General features: G+C 35.3%; 1 protein-coding gene and 1 long non-coding RNA gene across 3 annotated transcripts; both read right to left on the minus strand.

Annotated features, from left to right (window-relative positions):
• Nucleotides 1–234: 234 nt before the first annotated feature.
• Nucleotides 235–9,490, minus strand: LOC110642365 (bifunctional D-cysteine desulfhydrase/1-aminocyclopropane-1-carboxylate deaminase, mitochondrial). The gene is made up of 10 exons (XM_058131758.1): nucleotides 9,436–9,490; nucleotides 7,959–8,272; nucleotides 7,691–7,885; nucleotides 7,386–7,496; nucleotides 4,466–4,557; nucleotides 2,661–2,753; nucleotides 1,837–1,894; nucleotides 1,644–1,757; nucleotides 971–1,068; nucleotides 235–616 (listed from the first exon to the last, which is right to left on the minus strand). Exons 2-10 carry the CDS (start codon nucleotides 8,253–8,255, stop codon nucleotides 412–414), a joined length of 1,263 nt encoding a protein of 420 aa, XP_057987741.1. The 5' UTR covers nucleotides 8,256–8,272; nucleotides 9,436–9,490; the 3' UTR covers nucleotides 235–411.
• A 3,140-nt stretch (nucleotides 9,491–12,630) lies between these two features.
• LOC131171808 (uncharacterized) lies at nucleotides 12,631–16,189 on the minus strand. Of its 2 annotated transcripts, none has more exons than XR_009142456.1 (3): nucleotides 14,496–16,189; nucleotides 13,666–13,755; nucleotides 12,631–12,851 (listed from the first exon to the last, which is right to left on the minus strand). It is a non-coding gene; the product is annotated as an uncharacterized LOC131171808 (long non-coding RNA). The 2 variants fall into 2 exon arrangements; XR_009142457.1 differs by having other exon boundaries at nucleotides 12,631–12,882.
• Between the last annotated feature and the right edge of the window lie 7,699 nt (nucleotides 16,190–23,888).

Below are 23,888 nucleotides of genomic sequence, written 5' to 3' on the forward strand. Positions count from 1 at the left end.
ACATAACATTTAATTTTAATTTATAATAGATGATCGACTCCAAAAAACACAAGATAAATTATATTGATGTTAAATAGTACATCGAATAAGGAGGAAGAGCACTAAAATATTAAGAGGATAAATGAGATGGGGATTGACGAGGGACACAATGGATAAATGAAAATATATATATATATATATATATATATATAGAGAGAGAGAGAGAGAGAGAGAGAGAGAGAGAGAGGTGGAAAATGAATAAAATGCTACTCGTCGCTTCACGTGAAATTATTTTGAAAACCAGCTTTATTATATTATATTTATATAGATACAATCTTATGATGAACCAGAGAATAGATAAAAATAAGCACATAGTTTTAATGCACCAATAAGAGACAAGATAGTATTATATACAAAGCTGGCTTTCTTTCTCTAGAACATTTTTCCAATTCCATCGTTCCTTGGAACTGACTCATCAACATCCATTCGAGACCAGTTTTTCACCAATGAAGCCATCTGGTCGACCTTGTCATACAATCCAAGAAGCCCACCGGTGTGTATGAATAGGATCTTTCTTCCCTCCCACTTCTTTGGATTCTCTTTCATGTCTTTCATCATTCCATAAGCTGCTTTCCCACTACAAAGATTAAACTAACTGTTAACTCAAGGGGACTTTCAGACTTTATGATCAAGAAAATGAATGCCTAGCTGATTTGGTGTTAAAATCACGACCATGCTAAGTATCTAGATTAAATTTGACGTCAGCCATTTAACCATTACATTCTCTCTTCTAGTAGGCTACCAGATACCAGTAATGGTCCTTGTTAATGCTAATACCTTGGATTGTATCGCATAGATGACTAACCATTCAGCATTCACAACCTCAATTGACTTGTCACAGTACGATACAAAATCATGCTAACTATTGCAGAATGAATTACAGGAATGTGACGGAAAAACTTGCGAGTTATGATAGAATGTGCTACCCTACCTGTAAACAGGATCTAGAACAACGCCAGTAGCTGTAGCAACTTCCTGGACAAACTGAAGCTCATCAGAGGCATTCATTGCATAGCCCAGACCTTTGGCCTACAGGAGGTAAGAAAATGACGGACAAGAATAGGATTACTTCATGTTCCATAGTCAAAATCAATTGCAGACACATTCCATGGAAGCATTATACTAAGCATGCCAGTGGTTTATTGGATGATCACAATCCATGGAACTTCTGCAACATGATTAAAACTTTCACTCCTGAAGTTTAACAAAATGGAATGATAATTGAATTAACCATTTCAACCATAAATTTCTTAGACAGAGAAACTAGATGATTTTAAAGCACAATGTCAACACATAAATATCGTCTTACAGGTGTAGGAATGCAATGACATGCACAAATTGAACACAATTCAAACTTGCAGTCTCTCTCTCTCTCTCTCTCTAAGAGCGAAAAGGCAAGCAGCTCTCTTTCATGGATATGTCTATGGCTCAGTGAGCCACAATCTGTCTGCTCTAGTAGCACGATCTCCATCCATCATCTATGTGCAACAATGCAACAACATGCGGACTCTAACTTAGCATTACAGTATTTTGACATACCAATATCATGACACCAAAAGGGGAGATAAACAAAGGATTCTCTGCTAGTGTGATGAAACACTCACATTTTGAATGTGTACAATGTCACGTGAGTTAACGCCTGCTTTGAGTCCCTCAATAAGGGCTTGAACAAAGTCATAAAAGTAATCAGGGTCATCACAGACAGAGAACGCATGAACCTATAATATAAGAATATGGGAGTAGAGTTAATTGACATGTAAAAGACAGAAACTGAATTTTGAAAAACAGAAGACATACTTTTGCCTTCAAAGCACCGAAACATGATCCTAGTGACAGACCAGCAATCGTTCCTCCACTGGAATCAACACCCAAAAAAATTACAATATTAATTTTATAATTTGCTGGAAAGGGATTCTTTCTGCATTATACGTATAGATTGATAACATTCTGATGACTAAATGCCATGATTGTTATCCGACATTCATAAGTAGTTGAAGTCCATATGTCATACATAAACTTAGATCTCATTCAATAAATTCATGTGCAAGACATCAAAATCATCATGGTTAAATTATTAACTTGTATCAATAGAGTAATATCTCTCAATATGAGAGTTTAAAGCCTCTCACTAGGAATCCCTTTTTCAAATTAACAAAAGAAAAAGAAGTAAGTCAAGCGGTGTTTAACCATCAATTTCAAGAGGTTCATCTTCCCACCTAAATGAGAACACTAGGGGTAACAATATGAATTTAAATTCTCTCTTTACTAATTCTCAAGGGAAGTAGGAAAGACTTGTGATTTATGATGTTCAAGTCTCAATTTTCAACTTTTCTTGGTCTTAAAGTGCGTATTGTGCATTTCAAATTTCAAATTTCAATCAATAAAAGTTTCAGCAGTTATGCCTCTCTGAAGCGTAGAAGATTTTACCTTATTCCTTATATTCACAGCAATCAGATCTGAAAATCTGCTACTAATTGTGTATTTGAGTTCTACCTATTCTTAGTATTTAAATTACTCAAAGTCCATCCTAGAAATATAACTTGCTGACATCCAAGATAGAGGAAGGAAATAGAAAAGAAACAGCATACTTTCAAAATTTAAGAGACAGTGTAGATAAGAACCTGCCACATGCTACAACAATATCATCAAATTTTAATCTGCCAGAACTAGCCTGAACTTGTTGCTCAATTTCCCTTATTGCTTCAATATAACCCCTGAATGGAATTCAAACATATAAATTAGATTATTAATATAATGATATAGAAAAGACAAAACAATTAAAATAAACTAGCAAATAAAAAACTAGAGAACTTTGATCTTAAAAAATAACAAAAGAAGCAAGGTGCACAGTACAAAAGCACACACATACATAATAAATTTCCCTAAAAGGGTGGTTTTTGACTTGGCTTGAGCAGATATGAAAATAAAATTGAAGAAAAGGCCTAGCCAATCAAGCTTGAAGAAAAGGCCATATCAGGAAAGTATTTCACGAAGAAATGCCCAATACATTATTAGGGAAACCTTTCCCATTGAGAGAAGAAAAAGTAGTATAATCAACTCTTTCCTTCTCTACAGGGGTGAATCTAGGGTCATGGCCCAAACTTGTTGAAGGAATAGCAGACCTATCTCCTTCCATTACGTACCAAACTTCTTGCATACTTCTTGTATTTGTTCTCTACAATGACAGATAATATAGATGCAATTATTGATCAACATTTTCTGAAGTTGGCCAACATCAGAGGAAGCAATTGAATGTTGGTAGACTTTCAGTTAAGGCCATATGAAGATGAGCCAATCTCTTCAAGTGGCTATTATGAAGAGGGAGTGAATTACAACCCCCTTGATGGAAATGTCCCATATTTATTTTGATGAATGAATTGTCATAATCAGCTATAAGAGATCAGTACAATAATATGTAAGAGTCTAAAACAGTACACAACTAAAGTAGTTACATCAACCGCTTTGCTAAATAGTTGAGTGCTTTCAGAGGACTGCAGAGATACACTGCTCTTAATAATTGCGAAGGAAGGAGAGAAAAATGAAGAGAAGGAAGAGAAAGTGGCAGTGACACAGCAATGACTGCAGTGAGGCCTTGCCTATGTTTATATTAATTTATATCAATTCATTCTATATTTCAACATTTTTTTTATTATAAATGTTAGATTATTTAGTACTGAAAATGGATGCTACATAAGTGCAACTAGTGCAAGGTACCTTGCCTTTAGCAGTTGGATCCTTGATAAAGGAAGTGGAATGGGAAAGGCTCTGTGCTCTGAACTCTAAGCCTATAAACTTGCCTTTGCAAGTTGCTCAGTATGTTTTCCTCTCTATTCCATCTTTCCAAATATTTCTCTGTAGCTTTTTCCCTTCTTCTCCCTAATATTAGATATTGTGATAAACAAAAACAAAATGCAACACAACTAAACCCACCTCTCTTCACTTTTTGCTATGTATCTCTTTTCCTCTTACTTAACTACCTCAAATCTTTGAATCTAAACACAATTTTCCACCAACCCTCAAATCTGAGGATTTCTTTCCCTCTACAAGAATGTTAGTACTTTCTCCTACCATTGTTCATCATTTCCAAATCAAATTTCAACATTCTTTCCAATGGCTTGATTAAAGAATAGAATTGCAACCTGAAAATATCACCTCGGCAACTCTATTTATACATCAGATAATTAAAAGGATTTCAGAGTCACATAAAAAAGCTGATTTTTGTTGACTTGGTAAATGTATTTTTGTTTTGGAGCATTTTGGATCCTTGCATCAGAAATATTTTGAGACACTCCAGAGGATTGATATAGAATACAGCTTAACCAGTCTCACATGATGAAATACTGATCAGTTTATGAGGATCAATAATGTAATTGCAAACCTAAAACTGACATATCAAACAAGATATAAATTATTCACCTGAACTCACCAAGTTCCTATGGGGTTTGATCCACCAACGGGAATAACATATGGTTTTCTCCCTTCCTTCAGCAACTTTTCTTTTAAGATATTAGTGAGAGTCTGACAACAAAGGTTGACCAAAGACAATGAAACCTATCAATTAAATATGATCTAAAAACACATGCAGGTACCAATTCAAGTGAATAAAGGGAGGGAGGTTGCATGGGGAGAAACACAACAGAATTTGTGAAATAAAATATTGGTAGAACCATCCAAAACATTTGACAACCATAATTTTAATGTAACCATTTAAATGGAATGTTAGAGACTACTTCAAAGCAAAGGAAAATAACAGTTTACAGAGCTTGAAAATAAGCTAAATGATGGATACATACAATGTGTTACATTCTAAAAAAAGTATTTCACATTCTGCAACCCCCAAAAATCATAATCTGGGAGTACAGTCACGTGCACCTCTGAAACAAAGTTCAAAGAACAAAATATAGCGTATAATTGCATGTCTCTTTCTTGTCAAAACAACACATTGTCAAGTCCCAAACAAGATAAGAAAATATTCATTCAGGTGTGAGGAATGTGACCATCATTTACGCTCTGTTTGGATAATTTATGGGAAGGGAAGGAAATAACATAAGGAAAAATATTTTTATTTTATCTCCTTTAGTTTCTCCTTTTGTGTTTGGATGAAAGGAAAATAAATTTATTTTCCCTTGCTTGAAAAGAGAATGAGTGAAAGAAAAAATAGTTAAAATTACTATTTTACCCATACTTTATAAATTGTATTTACCATTTTACTTAATAAGCACACAAATAAAAAATTAAATAAATACTATATATATAATTGCACAAATTTCAATGCACAATTCCTCCTCTTTTATTATTTTCTCTCCCGATTGGAGAGAAAATAAATAGGGTAAAATAATTATTATTTTCCTTCCTCCTATTTTCCCTTCCCTTTCCAAACAAAGGAAAGTGAGAATTCTCCCTTATTTTCCACAACTTATTTTGCTTCCCTACCACTTTCCCCATATCCAAACATGGGGTTAGTGGGGTACAATCTCATCTAATAATAGAGGAGGTCTAAGCAAAAAATATCTTACTCTCTTTAAATATCCTTCTTCATAAATGGCTTTGAATATGACTACAAACTTCACTTACAAGCATATTTTATTAAAGGAAAAAGGTGTAACAAGGTTCAAAGGATCATAAAGCCTAGATGCAAGGCAAAAAACACATAACTAAGAGAGATAAGTTACACACACATGCACAAGCACACAAAAAGATGACTAATGCATATAAGAAAAATAGTTACACTCATAACATAATATAATTAGAATCTCAATATCGATATTTTTAGGGAAAAAAAAGGATGTTAAAGAAAATCTTAAAACTATGATCTTACATTCCTAGTAAATAGCAACAATCCTTAAAACATCTCCAAGACAACTACTCATCATGCAAGCTAGAATAGTTTGCAGCAGGTTCTTGTAGAAAAATTTGGCGCAAACAATGAGAAAAATGAGACTAAGAGGCATCTAGAAAAGGAGGAGAACAACAGGCATGAAAAGAATAAGAAAAATGAGGACTGAGAAGCAGAAAAGATAGAATGTAGATAAGGGAGTCTCAGGTAATTATTTTTTTGGATTATGTGAAGCAGAATAATAGACAGGGAAGGAAGAAAAAGGGAAAGACAAAGATGTGAAGAGAACCATGAGGAGCTAGAAGAAAAGAAAAGGAAAATTGATCGAGCAAAGAAGAGTAGTGAAGCAGAACAATATAGAGAGAGAGAGAGAGCTAATGGACCTGTTTCTGTGCAGAGAAACCCTAACAGCAGTTCTTTTCCTCCCCTTTGTGTAGAATGTTCTCAATTTCTTGTCTATTACAGGCTTCTTTCTTTTATTGTTTTAATTTGATTTGTTATGCATGAAAGAATAGCAAGCTCACAAACATAGCGGAAGCAATGGTAGAGAATTCTAGATGAAGTGACATTTTAAGAAAGAAAAGAAAAACAGATGTAAAATTAAATATTATCAAGGCAAGCCTATGTGTGTGCTTCCCACTTGACTTAAGCAGTTTGTGCCTCAAGTATGCCTTCCATGAGTACAATTATAGAGAAGGGTAATTGTTGCAATGAATGGTATCATGAATAACAGTATAACCTCTAAGGCTAGAAAATTTATACAACACAAGGATCAGAAAGTAGGTTAAACAAGCTGAAGAAAGAAATTACTAGGAAGAGAGCAAGATAAAAGATCCCTTCGAAAAAGATAAGGAAAAATACAATAGAAACCAACAGAAAAAATGAACTGCCAAAAATAAGAGTTTATCATCCTGTTGAACATCAATTAAATTGGTTCCATTAAAAGCTCTAGCTGATGATCCTCAATTCCAAACCAAGGTTATATGAAAGTTTAATGGAACAAAGATTTAGCAACAGATGAACTGATTTAATGGAGTGATGCTCAGCACCAGCAATCAGAGAGTTGAACAGAACAAAGAAAAGAATTAAAGCACAAGAAATACAGACTCAGGCATGTGCACAACCGAAAAAAGGTTAAAATTGCCTGCAAAATAATAGAGATAGAAAAACACTTTACTCCAATATCTTCTGAAAAATCTCATCTTAACAACACTGCTCAAATTACAACTGACCTCTGACACTGAAATATGAAACCTAGCATCATCACCTTGTATCCCCCTAAGCACTTTGATACCAGAAATAAATAAAATAAAAGTCAACTATCAAAATTAAAATGTGGCCTGGGTTACAAGGCAGCAATGCAAATAGCTCATTGATATATCAAGGTTCAGAAGGTAATGGCAGCAAAAGAAAAACACAAAGCTCACAGAAAAGCCAAGTAGAGGCACATGATGATAATATGAAATGCTTGCATGCAGAATAAGTGGTAAATTAAGGAGCAACGACAAACCACACTCCCAATTTGTGCATATTCTTCTTTTGAAATAAGTTGAACATGAGCTCCAATCAGACGTTCAACCAAGAGATTGCCCGTCAATCCAGGATCTTGATCCACAAGAACCTGCAACTCATCCAAAAAAATTCTCAAAAAAACAACGGAAACAATAATGATAACAAATACCAACTGGGGTTGGTTCAAATGGTAAAACAAGCCTTAATTTGCAAGTGGGAATAGGTTTCACTTTAACGACCCATAAATAAATATATAAATAATAAACAATAGACGTGAAAAAAAAAAATGGTAGAAGAAATGACCTTGGAAGTGCGAAGTATAAGATAACAGTCAAGATTAAGGTACTTGGCAGCAACAGCAGTGGCACGGCAGTGGTTGCTCTGAATGCCTCCAATGGTAATGATACAGTCAGCGCCATTAGCCACTGCATCGGCCATCAAAAATTCCAACTTTCTGACTTTGTTACCACTCAATTGCATGCCCGATAGATCATCGCGCTATATAAAATCAAGAGAAATATATCAAAAGTTGATAAAATTAAAACTAAAATAAAAATCCGTCATGTATTACCTTCAACCAAAGCTCAGTGCCATTGGGCAAATTAGGAAGCTTCCATGGATGAATAGGAGTAGGAAGATGACCAAGAGAGAAGCGGTGAGGAGGAATGGGATTGAGATGGGAAGCCCAGGAAGGAGGAGTGTAGGGTTTTTGAGTGAGAAAATCCAGAGAGCTCTTGTATTTGTTGTTTTCGTCCAATTCCATTGTCTGAGAGTGAGAGATACCCAATATTGATCGGATGATGAGACGGGGTTTGGGTCTGAAGGAGCTCTTAACGTTCAAGGGACAAAAGTACCGATTGCACAGCATCTGTCAGTATCTATATTCTACAGGAATGTAAATGCCATTGGAGGATGGACTAGCTTTCTTAATAAATCAAACGAAAAAAATAAAAAAAAGACTAAATTTTTAAAATTAGAGTAATTATATCTAAAATTTAAAATTGATGTAAGTAAATTTAAATTTTATTAAAGAAAAAAGTCGATACTTTTTTATCGTAGATAATAAATAAATTTTTAAAAAATAGATTTAATATTCCAAAATTTATTTTTTAAAATTTTTTCCACCATAAATTATAACTAAATATCAAAATTAATTTAAGAAAATTTAAATTTCGTAATAAGGAAGCGAAACAAAATATATTTTTGTTATGGATAATAAAATTAACTCAAATAACAATTTAATACTCTAAAAGCTAAACAAAATTTGGGTGTTTAATTAATCAATTGAAGTAGAGAAATCTAAGGTAAAACACTGATAATCTCAACTAATATGAATGTATTGAAAGCCAAATCATACAAAGCGGGTACTAGAGCCATTCTTAGACTTTCTATACACGATATTTGAATGGGGAAAGCTTATGGGAGATGAATGTTGCTTGGGGTGGAAGTGGAATATGTCTGTGATTTGGCTCAATTTATATGGTGATTAATGTTCCTTTAAATGACCACTGCAATGTAAATAATCAAACGCATGCAGTGATCTCTCCACATCCAGCCAAGCTTCGGATGCAGAGCTCGACATCTCCACCACAAATCTTTGATTGAATTTGTTTCTATAAAAAATGACTGGTATTTTTTATGAAAATTATTTTTTTAAAATATTTTTTCATAAAAATATTTTTAATTATTTAATTATAATATTAAATTAATTATATATTTATATCATGTATATATAAGTAATTTTATATTTTAATAAAATTATCAAAATTTAAAAAATAATCTCTTTTCTATTGATTTATTTATTAAGAATGCTAAACACAAAAAAAATACGAAAAATATTTTTTATAAAACAAATGAAACCTTCATTGTATTCTTCTTTTGGAGGGATGATTGTTCTCATTACATTGCTGATCCTTAACATATTGTTTTGGAAATTTGTTAAACCTTTAAAGAGAACGAAGTTTGTACTAAGAAGAAATAAAAGGCAGAAAGGTAATACAATTGAGTGTTTAACATAATAAGCCATGTAAAGTTGAAATTTTTTATACCTTAATGCAGCTTCTGCTGATTTGTTGGAGTGGTACCTTCTGACCATAAGCTATTTTGACCTGCACACATTGAAGAAGGCAACTAAAAATTTTCATCCTACTAATCTTCTTGGAATAGGTGGATTTGGACCTGTCTAGTGGGTAAGTCATACTAAATCTAAAATGTCTAGTTCAATATGAGACATTAAAAAAATATAATATAATAAATTGTTCTATTTCAATATGACTTATCCAACGTCTTATCAAACGAAACTTAAGTTTACAAAAGTGAAAAATGCTCTCTACATAGACGAGGGAGTAAACATATATGTAGATAGAAATGATAAAGAAAGTTTTTTGGATTTTGGCATGGCATGGTGTCGATATGGGCTCAGACGTGTTTCCCCAGACCCAGCCTATCAACTAACAATTGATTTGAGACTCTCTCTGATTGCGGTACTCATCTTTATAAGCTTTTGTTCCTGCACAGCCTCTTTTATCTCAGGGATACTTAAATCCTTGATCGATTCAGCTACAGTTTTCGCTTCTAGCTTCATTCTATCTCCTTACAACTGCTCTATATTTTTTCATCTTTTCTGTTTCTTCTCCTTTCTTACGGGAAGGAGATCCATGAGAGAAGAGAGAATGTTGCCGCTCCACAGGAATGGCCAAGAGAAAAAGTTTGAATGAATCTCTTTATTCTTTACTAAGAAATTCTTTATCTACCTGAATCTGTGTCACAAGGAATTGTCTTGATACTCATCCCCCCCATATTCTAATTCTCCACTGACAAGTTTAATTTGCAAGAATACAGCTTCTTACAGGTCTTGGTGCTGAACATATACCGGAAAAAAAATTTTCAATTTCCATGCGAGGTGTATTCTGGTCATGTCCTTGATGGTTTCTCTCTCATTATTAAGAAGATGAAGTCACCTCATCCTTTGAAAAGGATCTTTCTTTTCAATAGCCACTTCCACCATCCGTCCTAAGGGCTTCCAAGAACCCAGATTCCATAATAATTTTATTGATCAGATAATTGAAAATGGTTTTCTGGTTAAAATAAAGCCAATTCTTCCTTTCCAAATGGCAAAGAGGTTGCTCCAGCAAAGCACGCCTTCCTGAAGGTAGGATCAAAAGCACCCATTAACTCAATCATAGCATGGAACAGATTCACAGTAATCACGTTAAAAAGACCAGAAAATGGCTCAACCAAAGCATGATTGGCCTTTTCTCTGGTCTGGCTCCAACGTTGAAGTGCAACATGTGCAAATCCTGCCCACATGTATTCAAGTAAAATACAGCAAAGAGCGTGTGAGAAATACTCTTTCAATGTATCTTTGAATCTGAAGTTAACCAATGTCTTTCTTTTTTTTTTTTTTTGGCTTTTTCTTTTTAATTCAAAGGAGGCCTAACAAGCTAAATAACAATTGGTAAGCTACACAAAAGGAGGTAACCCTCTCTTTTAACAACTCTCACCAATGTGTATTTCATTTCAATAAAATTGTATTAACCATGTCATTCCATGTCATTTAATTCTCATTCCCAACCATTTTGGAATGTCAGTTTTAACATCTTGGTAAATTGTGGAACTTAGCAAATTCCACTATATGGTCAGATTATAAATGTCACAAATTGCAGGTTTTATCAATGATAGCACACAGGTATTACCAAGTTAAACTCTAATGCATATTAAGTGCACTAATGGAGTATTTTCAAGAATAACAAAACAAATAAGAGTAAGTAAATCTTCACTGAAACTATACAAATCTCAGCTCAATTTAACCAAGCAAAGTTCTACTAAATGCATTGTAACATAGAGAACTATGATATTTCAATTGTTCAAAGTAAACTCAAGAGCACATTAGTGCCAACCAATATCATTTAGATGATAATTGACACAAGACTAGCTGCTTTTTGTGACTCATGACTGGTGGCGCAAGATGCTTTTGGAATTGACATCTTCATTTCATAAAGCAGGTTTGGCCTACTTTTCAGAAGAGCCTCAATTTGTTGCTTTTCTCAAAAGCAAGTAAGAAGGCAATTTCGCATCCCCCACAAAAAATTTAAAAATTAAAATAAAAAGACAGGTGGAATTACAATGCCAAACAGATCTGAATATTTTAAAGGCATGCCCATGAGTCAGCTTTTTTAGAGACATTGGCCCAAAGCCATGCTCCATGTCTCACAGACAAGACTCCTTCATTACACAATTTTTGTCCAGATCATAGGTCAGTAAGCATGTGATTTGAGTGTTAGCTTTAGCTACAATCTGCCAAAAGATTTTTGAATCTACGTTAAGGAGATCCAAAATGCATTGAGATGAAATTGATGCACTAACTACAAACATTTTTTGAGCTAATTAAGGAAAATAAGAAACAGTGAAAATAGAATTGAATAGAAAATACAAAAAGCCAAAAGTCATATAAGGAAGACACAAGGGGAGATGCTGATGATCATAAAGCAAACAAAACAAATGTCAGCAGACAATAAACCACCATATAACAGACACACCGCTTGTACTTCAACGCATGTATGTAGTTGTGGGTATTACAAAACCCTGAGAATGACAGAAACATATATTGCAAATAAAGTGAAGCAAATGGGAAGTTTGGAAAAGCGGAATCCATGAAAGTTTCATGTTCTAAATTCTTTTATATTCACCTCAATCATTATAAATTAAAAATATAAAAGCAAGAATAAGATTAAAAGCAGCTACAGGTCTTGAGAATACTGGCTGCAGTTCATGGGGCATCTCACATTTTACAAAGAAACAAATTCCATTGATTGAGTGGCCCAACACAGTGATGTATCAATTTGTCTTTTTAACAAATAAGATTGTTAGACATCTCACATGGATCAATTGCCTTGGCAGAATCTCAGCCAAAGATAACTACTAGGATCAGTGTGCATTAAATACAGTTGCCTATTATCAATCAACCAATAAAATCAGCAGACTATTTACTGGCAATTTGAGTGGCCATATATGCATTTCCTGTAAGGAAGAAGATATCGTATTGAAATTCTTTTGGTGAGCCAAGATGCACTATACTCCACTATTTTTGTGGCATCAACCTAACGTTACAAAAGAATAGGAAAAAGAAAGGAAAAAAAGGAAATTAATAAGATTTTACTTACTCAAAAGTAGGTTCCACTCAATTACAAAAGCGAAGTGAAAGGATAATCTTGCAAGTACACCAGAGCCAAAATCATCTGCATGTGTATAACCCTCTTTGAATGCTTCTTCACACTTCATAATATCATCAATAGAGGAAAAAATGGAAATCCTAATGCAAAATGGATCTAAATTCTCAGGAAGAAATGCATCTTACTTTTTTATTGTTTCTCTGTTCTTAATGCCCATAAATCCTACTGATATATTATAGGTATGCCCAATTCATTTCTTACCCCCTCCAGGAAATTTAAGATGTCTAATTCATCTGAAGTAATAGACAGACAAGAAATGAAACTCTGAAACATAGGAGAAAGAAATGAATAAGATGATTCTTTATAGTTCAGAGATTCTGCAAATAAACTAAAAATGTCATCCTCCTCAACTATAGATGTTGAGGGCCTTCTCACAATAAACGGTGATGCCTCTCAGTAAAGTCACATGAAAGTTTTAAAACTATCCTCACTCCAACCAAAAATCTTTCTTTGGACCAAAAGAGATGGCAAAGGAGCAAATTGGATGGCAGTAGTTGAAGGCCTAAAAATGCCTTCTGACAGATAGTTAATTGTAATATTGGCTATACATAAGTGTCTCTCTGGAATAGATATCAAAGGGTTACAAAGTAGCATTTGACTAAGTACTTTTGTCCACAGCTTCTTCAAAAATACAAAGAAAGCTTCAGACAGATTCCTTGGGACCTTTTCCGGTTGCTCAAGGTTGCAGATGTTAGTTACAGAATAAAGATATTGTATCATGAAAAATTGATAGGGTGTCTATCTTCTTTAAATTCTATCCTGACAGAAGCTACACTTCTGTTGTCCTTAGTGCACAAATAAACCAATGTTGAAGAGAAAGGAACCTGAATAAATCCAATCCTAATGGACATTAAGTTATTATAGTAGAACAGAATATTTCACCATCAAATGTTCAAGAAATCCAAACACAAGGGATAGACATTCATTCAAGAAATTACATGCTTAAGCCATTGGCACTCCAGTATAGAAACTTTAGTCTAATAAACATTAACTGGACTAACCTAATCAATAAATATAAATTTTGCTTCCAATTGGAGGATTTATCACCTTATTAAGAAGCCATTAAGCCTCCAACTTTGGCTTTTGGTATTCCTGCAGCTTCACATGCATAAACTGCTGCTTCTTTCACCATCAATGCTAGATTATAAGATCAATGAGATAGAAAGGTTGTCCTATATTTTTTTTTAGTATCAATGTTAGTTTTGCTCACTCTTTATATTTTTCTATTGATTTATTTATGTAATCATAATTGTTCAATATGATAACTATTATCTTTACTATAATATGATATAATTTAATAAATAACATTATATATTTAATTTATTATATTATATTTAAATAAATACCATGATCAATTATAAAACTTAAAATTTTATATATATATATATATATATACATGCTCCTCTTGATTTACATTTTTATAGAAAAAGAAATCTAACTGCTCACAATTTAATGAATTGATCATTGGATATATAAAATTTTGTTTTAAGAAAATGATATTATGTTCTATATCTATAAATATTGGCCCCCTATAAAAAAATTTCTTGCTCACCCCTGATCATGTGGCTATCCATATAAGAGTCATTATGAATAATATTAAAGCATAATTGTTGTTTATGCTACATGAGCATCAAATAAATATGGTTTAATAATATTAGCAGAAAAAAGGTACTAAAATGACAATCAATTAAACTTCATTGGATACTTTTTTTTTTTGGGATAAATATGTGCTATATTCTAAGACAAAAACTCATAGTCTTCTCTTGCCTATCTAAGATGCTACAGTTACCTGAAAGGTTTCCAGTATTGTTGTTCAAAATAAAAATAAGCAAATAGAGAAACACAAGAGCCAACTGATGAGGATAGAGAGAGAGGACCTGAAACAAGGTAGGAAGGAGAAGATTTGGAAACCATGCTACAAATATATTTTCCCGCCTGTGAATTTAATAAACATATAAGCATTTTTTTGATAATGAAGCAGACAGAAATACTGACCCTCCTATGAATTAAGTGATACAAACAGCAACGTCCTACTGCTCATAACTTTCTTTTGCTTCTTCTGCAATTTACCACTCATCCACATGTGGGATGCTTATTGGCAAAACTTCAATTTCTAAATGCTTAACAAAAGTTCAGTGGATTGAGTAGGGTAGGCAATTTCTCATGCGTTAACCATAGCATTCTAAAAACATGAAGGTCAACAAGGATATGGTCCTCAATGGAAAGGTAAGAAAGGATCAAAGGATATGGTCCATAGCATTCTAAATACATGAAGGTCAACCAGGATAGGCTTTGTTTGGATAGGGTGAAGGAAGGTTAATAAATGGAAAGGTAAGAAAGGTAAGGAGAAGAAAAAATAAAGAAGATTATAATAAAAAAAATCATATTTTAAAAAGGCTGAATTAATGAAAAGGTAAATAGGGAAATATATATTCCTCATATTTGCAAATGAGGTGAAGTAAGATTAAATATAAATATGCAAGAAACAAAATAATCATAACTCTCACCTACCCTCCCCTCCTCCTCCTTACCCTGCCCTCCTTATCCCTCCTAGCACCCCAAATGGGCGTAAAGAAAATTGAGATTTGAGGGGCAAGGGGCTTACCCTTGCTTACATACCCTCTATGAATTTAGCTCATTCCAAACAGGGCATATAAGTTAATTTTCCTCTTTACCTTTTTTTTACCCCTCCTTCACCCTCATCCAAACAGAGCCTAACGATCCATTTGCCAAGAAAAGGACATCCAAACCAACTAGACTAAACAAATGCAGCTACTCATACTGCACTGATGAGAGTACAGAATTGACAATCATAACTGGACATGTTTGAGTTTTGACAGCCACATCATTCCTAATAATTCCTTGATTCAGACATAAAAAACAGAAGAACATTCTTTAACCACAACTTTGGGGGTGTATCTGAAATAGCACCCAATTGAAGAAGCATAATTAAAATACTCACATAAGCTTCTGTAGAGCAGAGAACTCCAATAACCACAGCCTTCCAACGGAGACAAATCCAGAAGAGCATTTCACGCAGCCATTGAAACTCTCCTAATGGAACTCCTTAAAGCTGAGATAAAAAAACTTCACAATTTCAATATCCAAAGCAATTCGTTCATTCATTTCCAAGGACAATAGCGAAGCGGGCCCCACAATCTTTGCGGTCCAACAAGCAGTGTCTGGACACCGCCGCTATCTAAGATACAATTTTAGTGAATTAAGATAAAACAGGTATAATATATATATATATATATATATAGAGAGAGAGAGAGAGAGAGGACTGAGAAGATTGGGGAGCAAAGAGAGGATGAAAAGGGGAAGAGAATTTAAGGGACTTTGAGAAGAGAGTTAGGTCGGTTTCCATGCTTGCAGAAGGTTGCCAGTATATGAGAGAAAAGATGGTATGTTCATGGTAATGGAAGAGGTTTCAGATTTGCTTATCTTCCTTTTGCAGCACGTCTTCTTGCTCCCTTCTGCCTTCTCCATTTCTTCTTCTGCTGCTATTGCACTGTCCAATCCCCAAGCCCAATTGCACATCTTCAGATTTTTAAATTATCCATTTTTAAAATTAAGTCCTCTTACTTTTTTATTTACTCAACGAGTCCATGTTTGTACTTTCAAAAATGCATTAAACCTTTATTTGTTTAGAGGAAAATGAAGAGAAAACACAAAAGAGAAATGAAATTTCTCAAATATAGTAAATAAACAAAAAAAAAAAATATATATATATATATATAAATTTTTTATTAATTTAAAATATTTTTTTAATTTAAAGTGACATAAAAAATAGAAAAAATTAAATAATATTATATAATAACAAAATTACAACTTATAAAAATTAAATAATTCTATTCTAAGGAAAATTTTAATTCCTTTATTTTAATAAAACACTTAAATAATAATTTTTTTTATTTTTTTATTTTTCCTCTTTAATTTCCATCCACAACTAACCCCTTGTTTGGATCATAGTAAGCCATGATTTATTATTATAGGGTATATTTTTCAATTCTGTTTGGAAAGAATGGTGACATTCCATAAGTTTTTCATAGTTTAAAAATTATGAGATTTGTCAAGTTTTTGAAACCATCAAATCAGCTAGTAAACATAATTTCACTCATTTTTTTTTTCAAAATTACCTATACATAATTAATAAAATTATCTCTTTATCCTTTAAAACTATTGTGCACACAGTGAGAGAAAACATAAGAGATTTTCTTATCTCTGTTAGATTATACCAAGGTTCAGCTGTAAGCCCTTACCTTTTTACATTAGTTTTAGATGAATTAACGAAACATATACAAAAAAGTATCCCTCGGTGCATGATGTTTGCAGATGATATAGTTCTGATAGATGAGACGCAAGAAGGAGTCAATAAAAAGTTAGAGCTTTATAGAAGTACTCTAGAGTCAAAGGGCTTTAAGTTAAGTAGAACAAAGACAGAATATATGCATTACAAGTTTAGTGAAGGCCGAACTGGTGATAGAGAAAGAGTTAGTTTGGATGGAGTGATACTGTCCCAAAGTAATCACTTTAAATATCTCGGCTTAGTCCTTCGAGTAGATGGGGGATGTGAGGAAGATGTTAATCATAGGATTAAAGCCGGATAGTTAAAGTGGAGACGTGCCATGAGAGTTTTATGTAATCACAAGATTCTCAATAAGTTGAAAGGAAGATTTTACCGTACAGCTATACAATCGGCTATGTTATATGGTAGTGAGTGTTGGGCACTGAAGGAGTCATATGTGTCTAAGATAAGAGTTGCGGAGATGAGAATGTTAAGGTGGATGAGTGGACATACTAGACTAGATAAAGTCCATAACGAGAGAATTAAAGAAAATGTAGGAGTGGTGCCAATTGAGGATAAGTTGAAAGAAGGGAGATTGAGTTAGTTTGATCATGTGAAGCTGTAACACCCCTATGTTCAGTAGTTTCATACATTCCACTGTTCCGGTGACCAGTACCTGCCTGGACAGTTGGGATGTGTAAAATCATATTTAAGTCATCTAGAAAAGCCATGAATGAAAAATAACAACAACTAAATGAAGATGAAATACAAATAAAAAAAACAAAACATAAAAAGTTAAATGAGCATAGGCCACAGCGATGGGTGACCGAAACAGGAAGTGACTGTGAGGTCAGTCTCTGCCCTATTTTTGAGTGGGATCTTATGGCACCCCAGGCCTAAGAATTATTGCGAAGCTAAGAGTATTGTTAAAACCACAGAAAAGAACCAAGAACCAGTTCAAAAATTTGAACTAGAGTTCTGAAAGCAATTTAATACTATTGGAAAAATGGATTAGACCGGTAAAGGGTAATTTGGTCAATTCACCCTTAGAGGTAACTTTTGGCCTAAATGTCCAATTAAATATAGGAAATTAATATTTTTAAAAATAGATTAAAAGAGGAGAGGTTTATGGAAGAAAATGAAATAGGAAAAGGAATTTATGACATCATCCATGATGTAAGGACGATCTCATAATAAATTATAATTTTAAATTAGAAATGTGGGGATAATTTTCAACATAAAATGACAAATAAAAAAAAAGAAAATCATTTTACGTTTTCTTCTTCTCCCACCCGTCCACTCTCTCTCATCTTTCTCTCAATTCTCTCACAAATCCTCCATTGAAACTCATTTAAAGCTTTTCTAAACCCTAATTTTTGTCATGAATTACCTAAATCCCTTACTTAAAACTTGTGTTTGAGCTTTGATAAGAGGATTGGAGCAAAAAGAAAGAAGAAATTTGTAGAAGTAGAGCTTTGGAAAAATCTACCAAAGAGGTTAGTGAAGATCCTTTCAAATTTCTCTTTAAATTCATCCTTAGACATATAATTGAGTGAGAATTGTTTGGAAAACAAGAAAAATCATGCCTATATGGAACCCATGAGTTTCGTCCAAGTTGAAGTTGGGTAGGGATTTGATGGACTTTGATTGAATTAAAGGTGTAAGCGAGCTTGATTGAATGTGTAAATGTGTTTTATATACTTTGATTTAATGAATTGTGCTAATGAGTGAATTTGGGTTCTTGACCAATGGGGAATTTGGGAAAAAATTTTGGGATTTGGTGAATTGATACAAATTGACCTAATTGAGGCTTAAATTGGTCAATTGGTGTGAATTGGAATATGATTGAATAATAGAAACTAAAGTTGAATGATGTATGTGTAAGGGTCAATTCTGGCAGCTTGACCCATGCCCATTCAAATGAGTATAACTGAAATTTGTTACTCCAATTTGTGTGAGGCTAATTTGTCATGACCCAACCTATGGGCCGGACCGGTACTAGGATCTGGGCCAACCTAAAGCCCCTGAGGCCCGTAGTAAGCCTAATTATTCCTTAACCCAACTCTAAAGCCCATTTGGACACAATTTCAAGAAATCAATCGGACAGAGTCCGGCCATAAAATGGACCTTCCAACGGGGAGTTTTTGACTCACCCGACCTGTAGACACAATATATAATCAATTGGGGAGCTCAGCTCACCCTCCACATACTCAATGTCATAAAAATAAATGGGAGCTCAGCTCCCTCATCCAGTCCATCAAACAAGCATATAATTATACGTTTACAGGTCCAACATGATAATTATATTACAGACCCAAATCAAATAAATACTTTTAACACATGCGAAAATTCTAGAAGTTAACAGAATTATACAAACATTATTAAACGACCTGTGAGGGAGAAAAGCATGTTAACCTCAAAATATCCTCCTATGGCCTGGAAAAATATTGAACAGGAGTAAGCGTTCGACTCAGGGAGTAAAATATCAATTTTAACCATAATCTCTATAACTACCTAAAACTAATGCACCCTGTAGAGTGAAATGTAACATCAATAATATTTTCACATCATGACATCAAAAAGGTAATTTAGAGCACTCACACACCCAGTAATATCAATCATAATATATGGGAGCTGATCCCCTATACAGCTCTCTTAAATCCAACCTGAGTTAGCGAAGAACTCAGCTCGGACTTCCACTTAATAACCAAATCGGGGTCCCAGCGAAGAACTCAAGCCGTGTCTACCCCGAAGGACCGGGTCCCAGCGAAGATCTCAAGCCGTGTCTACCCGTCCTATCCATAGTCCACACCATATCACACGCATGCCAACGCACGCACACTGCTCTAAATTACCACAACAACATCCATGGCACTTTAACAGTTGTGAATGCAACATAAAACGTGCCTAGAGTTTAACTACATAGATATATACATATAAGTGATGCATGGGCATGCTTGAACATATAATAATATCGAAATTACAATTAAAATTAATATTTTACTTACAGACTTGACAGCAGTTATTGTGGTGGCTGGGCGGAGGAAGAAGGCTGTCCCGGCTTACCTGACAATTTTATTACAACCATTTAATAAATTTGACTCAATACAAACAAAGAAAAAGATCAAATACGTCCTAAGTCGTGCCGAAAATCCGACAGAGTTTCCCCTATACCTAGGACCTACCCCAACCTGCAAAAAGGGCTCAAAACACACTTCTATATTCACAACCTATATATTCTCAACTCAATCACATCACACAGCCCCTCCTGGGCCCATCCAAACAGTCCTCAATCACAATATGTAAAATTACAGTTTAGTCTTTATAATTGATCATTTTTGCAAAAACTGCCCAAATAAGCTCTAAAAATTCTAAAACTTTGCCCCGCGGTCTTTAGCAATATTGCTGTCACGACCCAACCTATGGGCCGGACCGGCACTAGGACCTGGGCCAGCCTAAAGCCCCCGAGGCCCGTAGTAAGCCTAACTATTCATTAACCCAACTCTAAGGCCCATTTGGGCCAAATTTCAAGAAACCAACCGGACAGAGTCCGGCCATAAAGTGGACCTTTCAACGGGGAGTTTTTGACTCACCCGACCTGTAAACACAATAAACAATCCATTGGGGAGCTCAACTCACCCTCCACATACTCATATCATCATAAAGATAAATGGGAGCTCAGCTCCCTCATCCAGTCCATCAAACATGCATAGAATAATTTTACAGGTCCACAATAAGAACTTATATTACAAGCCCAATTTAAATGAAGGTTTCTAACACATGCGAAAATTCTAGGAGTTCATAGAATTACACAAATATTGATAAACGACCTGCGAGGGAGAAAAGCAGGTTAACCTCAAAAAATATCCTCCTGTGGCCTGAAAAATATTGAACAGGAGTGAGCGTTCGACTCATAGAGTAAAATATCAATTTTAACCATAATCTCTATAACTATCTAAAACTAATGCACCCTGTAGAGTGAAATGCAACATCAATAATATTTTCACATCATAACATCAAAAAAGTAATTTGGAGCACTCACACACCCAGTGATATCAATCATAATATATGGGAGCTGATCCCCTATACAGCTCTCTTAAATCCAACCTGGTGCCAGCGAAGAACTCAAGCCGAACTTTCGCTTAATAAATCAAATCGGGGGTCCCAGCGAAGAACTCAAGCCGTGACTACCCCCCGAAGGATTGGGTCCCAGCGAAGATCTCAAGCCGTGACTACCCGTCCTATCCATAGTCCACACCACATCACACGCACGCCAACGCACGCACACTGCTCCAAATTACCACAACAACATACATGGCACTTTCACAGTTATGAATGCAACATAAATCGTGCCTAAAGTTTATCTACATAGATATATGCATATAAGTGATGCATGGGCATGCTTGAACATATAATAATAGTGAAATTAAAATTAAAATTAATATTTTACTCACAGACTTGACAACGGTCACTGTGGCAGCTGGGCGGAGGAAGAAGGCTGTCCCGGCTCACCTGACAATTACATTACAATTATTTAATACAATAGACTCAATACAAACCAAGAGAAAGACCAAATACGTCCTAAGTCGTGCCGAAAATCCGGCAGAGTCTCCCCTATACCTAGGACCTACTCAACCTGCAAAAGGGCTCAAAACACACTTCTATATTCGCAACTCATATATCCACCATTCAATCACATTACACAGCCCCTCCTGGACCCATCAAATCAATCATTCATCACAATATGTAAAATTTCAATTTAGTCATTATAATTGATCATTTTTGCAAAAACTGCCTAAACAAGCTCTAAAAATTCTAAAACTTTGCCCCGCGGTCCTTAGCAATATTACTAGGCTATTGCAAAAAGAATCATAATTTTTTGAGCTACCACGAATATTTTATAGATTTTTAATCCTATTTAAGCACTAGAAAATTACGAAAAAGTAAGGTTCGGGTTTACCTTTGCCGATTGGGACATCTAACAATGGGGGGGGTAGCCAAAACCTCGGTCCAATTCGGAGACTTTTCCAGAATCTGGTTCTGCCGGAAATTCATGCACTTGGCCAATCGTCGAATTCTGCGAATTGAGGATACCTACACGAAGCCCACAACACGGGGGTTAGTGCATAAATTTTTCAGAATTTTCTAAGCTCATTTAATACTCAGAAAAACACTGTGAAGTTCCGTGGGACCCACCGAAAAATGGTGTCGAAAAAATTCGAAATTTATGTCGTCGCGAAGCTCACGACAAATGGAGCGCTCTGGTACTCTCGGTTTTCTCGTGGGATTCACGGTTTGCGAGAAATCTAGCCCAAAAGTCAAAATGGGCTAAAAACTTCCCGAGCAAAAATCGGACAAACCGCTCGATGGATTTCGGTGTTCTTGGTGTCTATGGAAAGCTCTCGTCGAGTAGATGAGTTTAGACACAAGACCCGGTCCGATTGGTGGCCGGATCGGCCGGATTTTGGCCGGGAAAGTCGAAAAGTCACGCACGCAGGGGAGGACGTTCGCGCTGCTTTTCTGTTAGCGGCGCGGCCTACCGGGAGGCTGGCGAGCTGGGGAGGCAGGGGAGGTGGCGACGCGGCAAGGGGAGGAGGGAGGAGAGAGAAAAGAGAGAGAGAAGGGGAGGAGGTCGATGCGTGCGGGAGGAAGAAAAAGGGAAGGGAGCCGATCCGATTCGACCGGTCCGATCAGGTCCAGTTCGATTCGGTCGGTCCATTTCAAGATACAAAATTTTGAATTTTTACTCTGCCTCGGGACCGAAAACGAGGTCCAAAAATTTCAAAAATTCCAAAACTCGTAAAAATTCGTAGACTCCAAATATATTTTTAGTTTTGCCATGTGGTCTTTAAATTAATTTTTAAAAATCATCAAAGTTTATATTTTCAGAAAATCGAACTCGATTTTTAAAATCCTAAAAATCTCAAAAAAATTTTCAAAATTTAAATAAAATTAAAATACCAAAAATGCTCATAAAATAATAAAATTTAAAATTTTGGGGTATTACAATTACTAGGCTATTACAAAAAAATCATAATTTTCTGAGTTATCATGAATATTTTATGGATTTTTAGTCTCATTTAAGCACTAGAAAATTACGAAAAAGTAAAGTTTGGGTTTACCTATGCTGATTCCGACTTCTAGGACGCGCTCGGGACGTCTGAAAATGGTGGTGTAGCCAAAACCTCGATCCGATTCTGAGACTTTTTTGGTAGCCGGTCTGTCTGGCCAGAAATTCACAGACCTGGACAACTGTCAAATTTCCACTAATTGAGGATACATACACGAAGCCCACAACACGGGGGTTAGCACATAAATTTTGCAGAATTTTTTAAGCTCATTAAATGCGAAGTTTAACACTGCGAAGTTTGGTGGGACCCACCGAAAAACGATGTCGAAAAATTTTGAAATTTATATTGTCGCGAAGCTCTCGACGAGTGGAGCGCTCTGGTACTCTCGGTTTTCTCGTGAGATTCACGGTTTGCGAGAAATTTAGCCCAAAAGTCAAAATGGGCTAAAACTTCCCGGGCAAAAATTGGACAAACCGCTGAATGGATTTCGGTGTTCTTGGTGTCTATGGAAAGCTCTCGACGATCAGATGGGTTTAGACACAAGACCCGGTCCGATTGGTGGCCGGATCGGCCGAATTTCGGCCGGAAAGTCGAAGGGTCGTGCGCGCGCGTCGTGTCACTTCGTGCGACGCTTGCTGGCCGGCAGTAGGCGGGCAGCTGGGGTTGCGCCGAGGGTCGGGAGGCGAGGGAGGTGGTCGGCCGTGGTGGGCGGGAGGAGAGAGAAAACAGGAGAAAGAGAGAGGAAGGTCGGGACGCGAGCGGGGAGAAGAAAAAGGAAGGAGAAAGGCCGGTCCGATTCGATCGGTCTGATCCGGTTCAGTTCGATTTAGCCGGTTCGATTCAGAATACAAAATTTTGAATTTTTACTCTGCCTTGGGACCGAAAACGAGGTTCAAAAATTCTAAAAAAAT

This window comes from Hevea brasiliensis, chromosome 13 (genome assembly GCF_030052815.1).
Source record: "Hevea brasiliensis isolate MT/VB/25A 57/8 chromosome 13, ASM3005281v1, whole genome shotgun sequence".
Classification (NCBI taxonomy): Eukaryota; Viridiplantae; Streptophyta; class Magnoliopsida; order Malpighiales; family Euphorbiaceae; genus Hevea; species Hevea brasiliensis.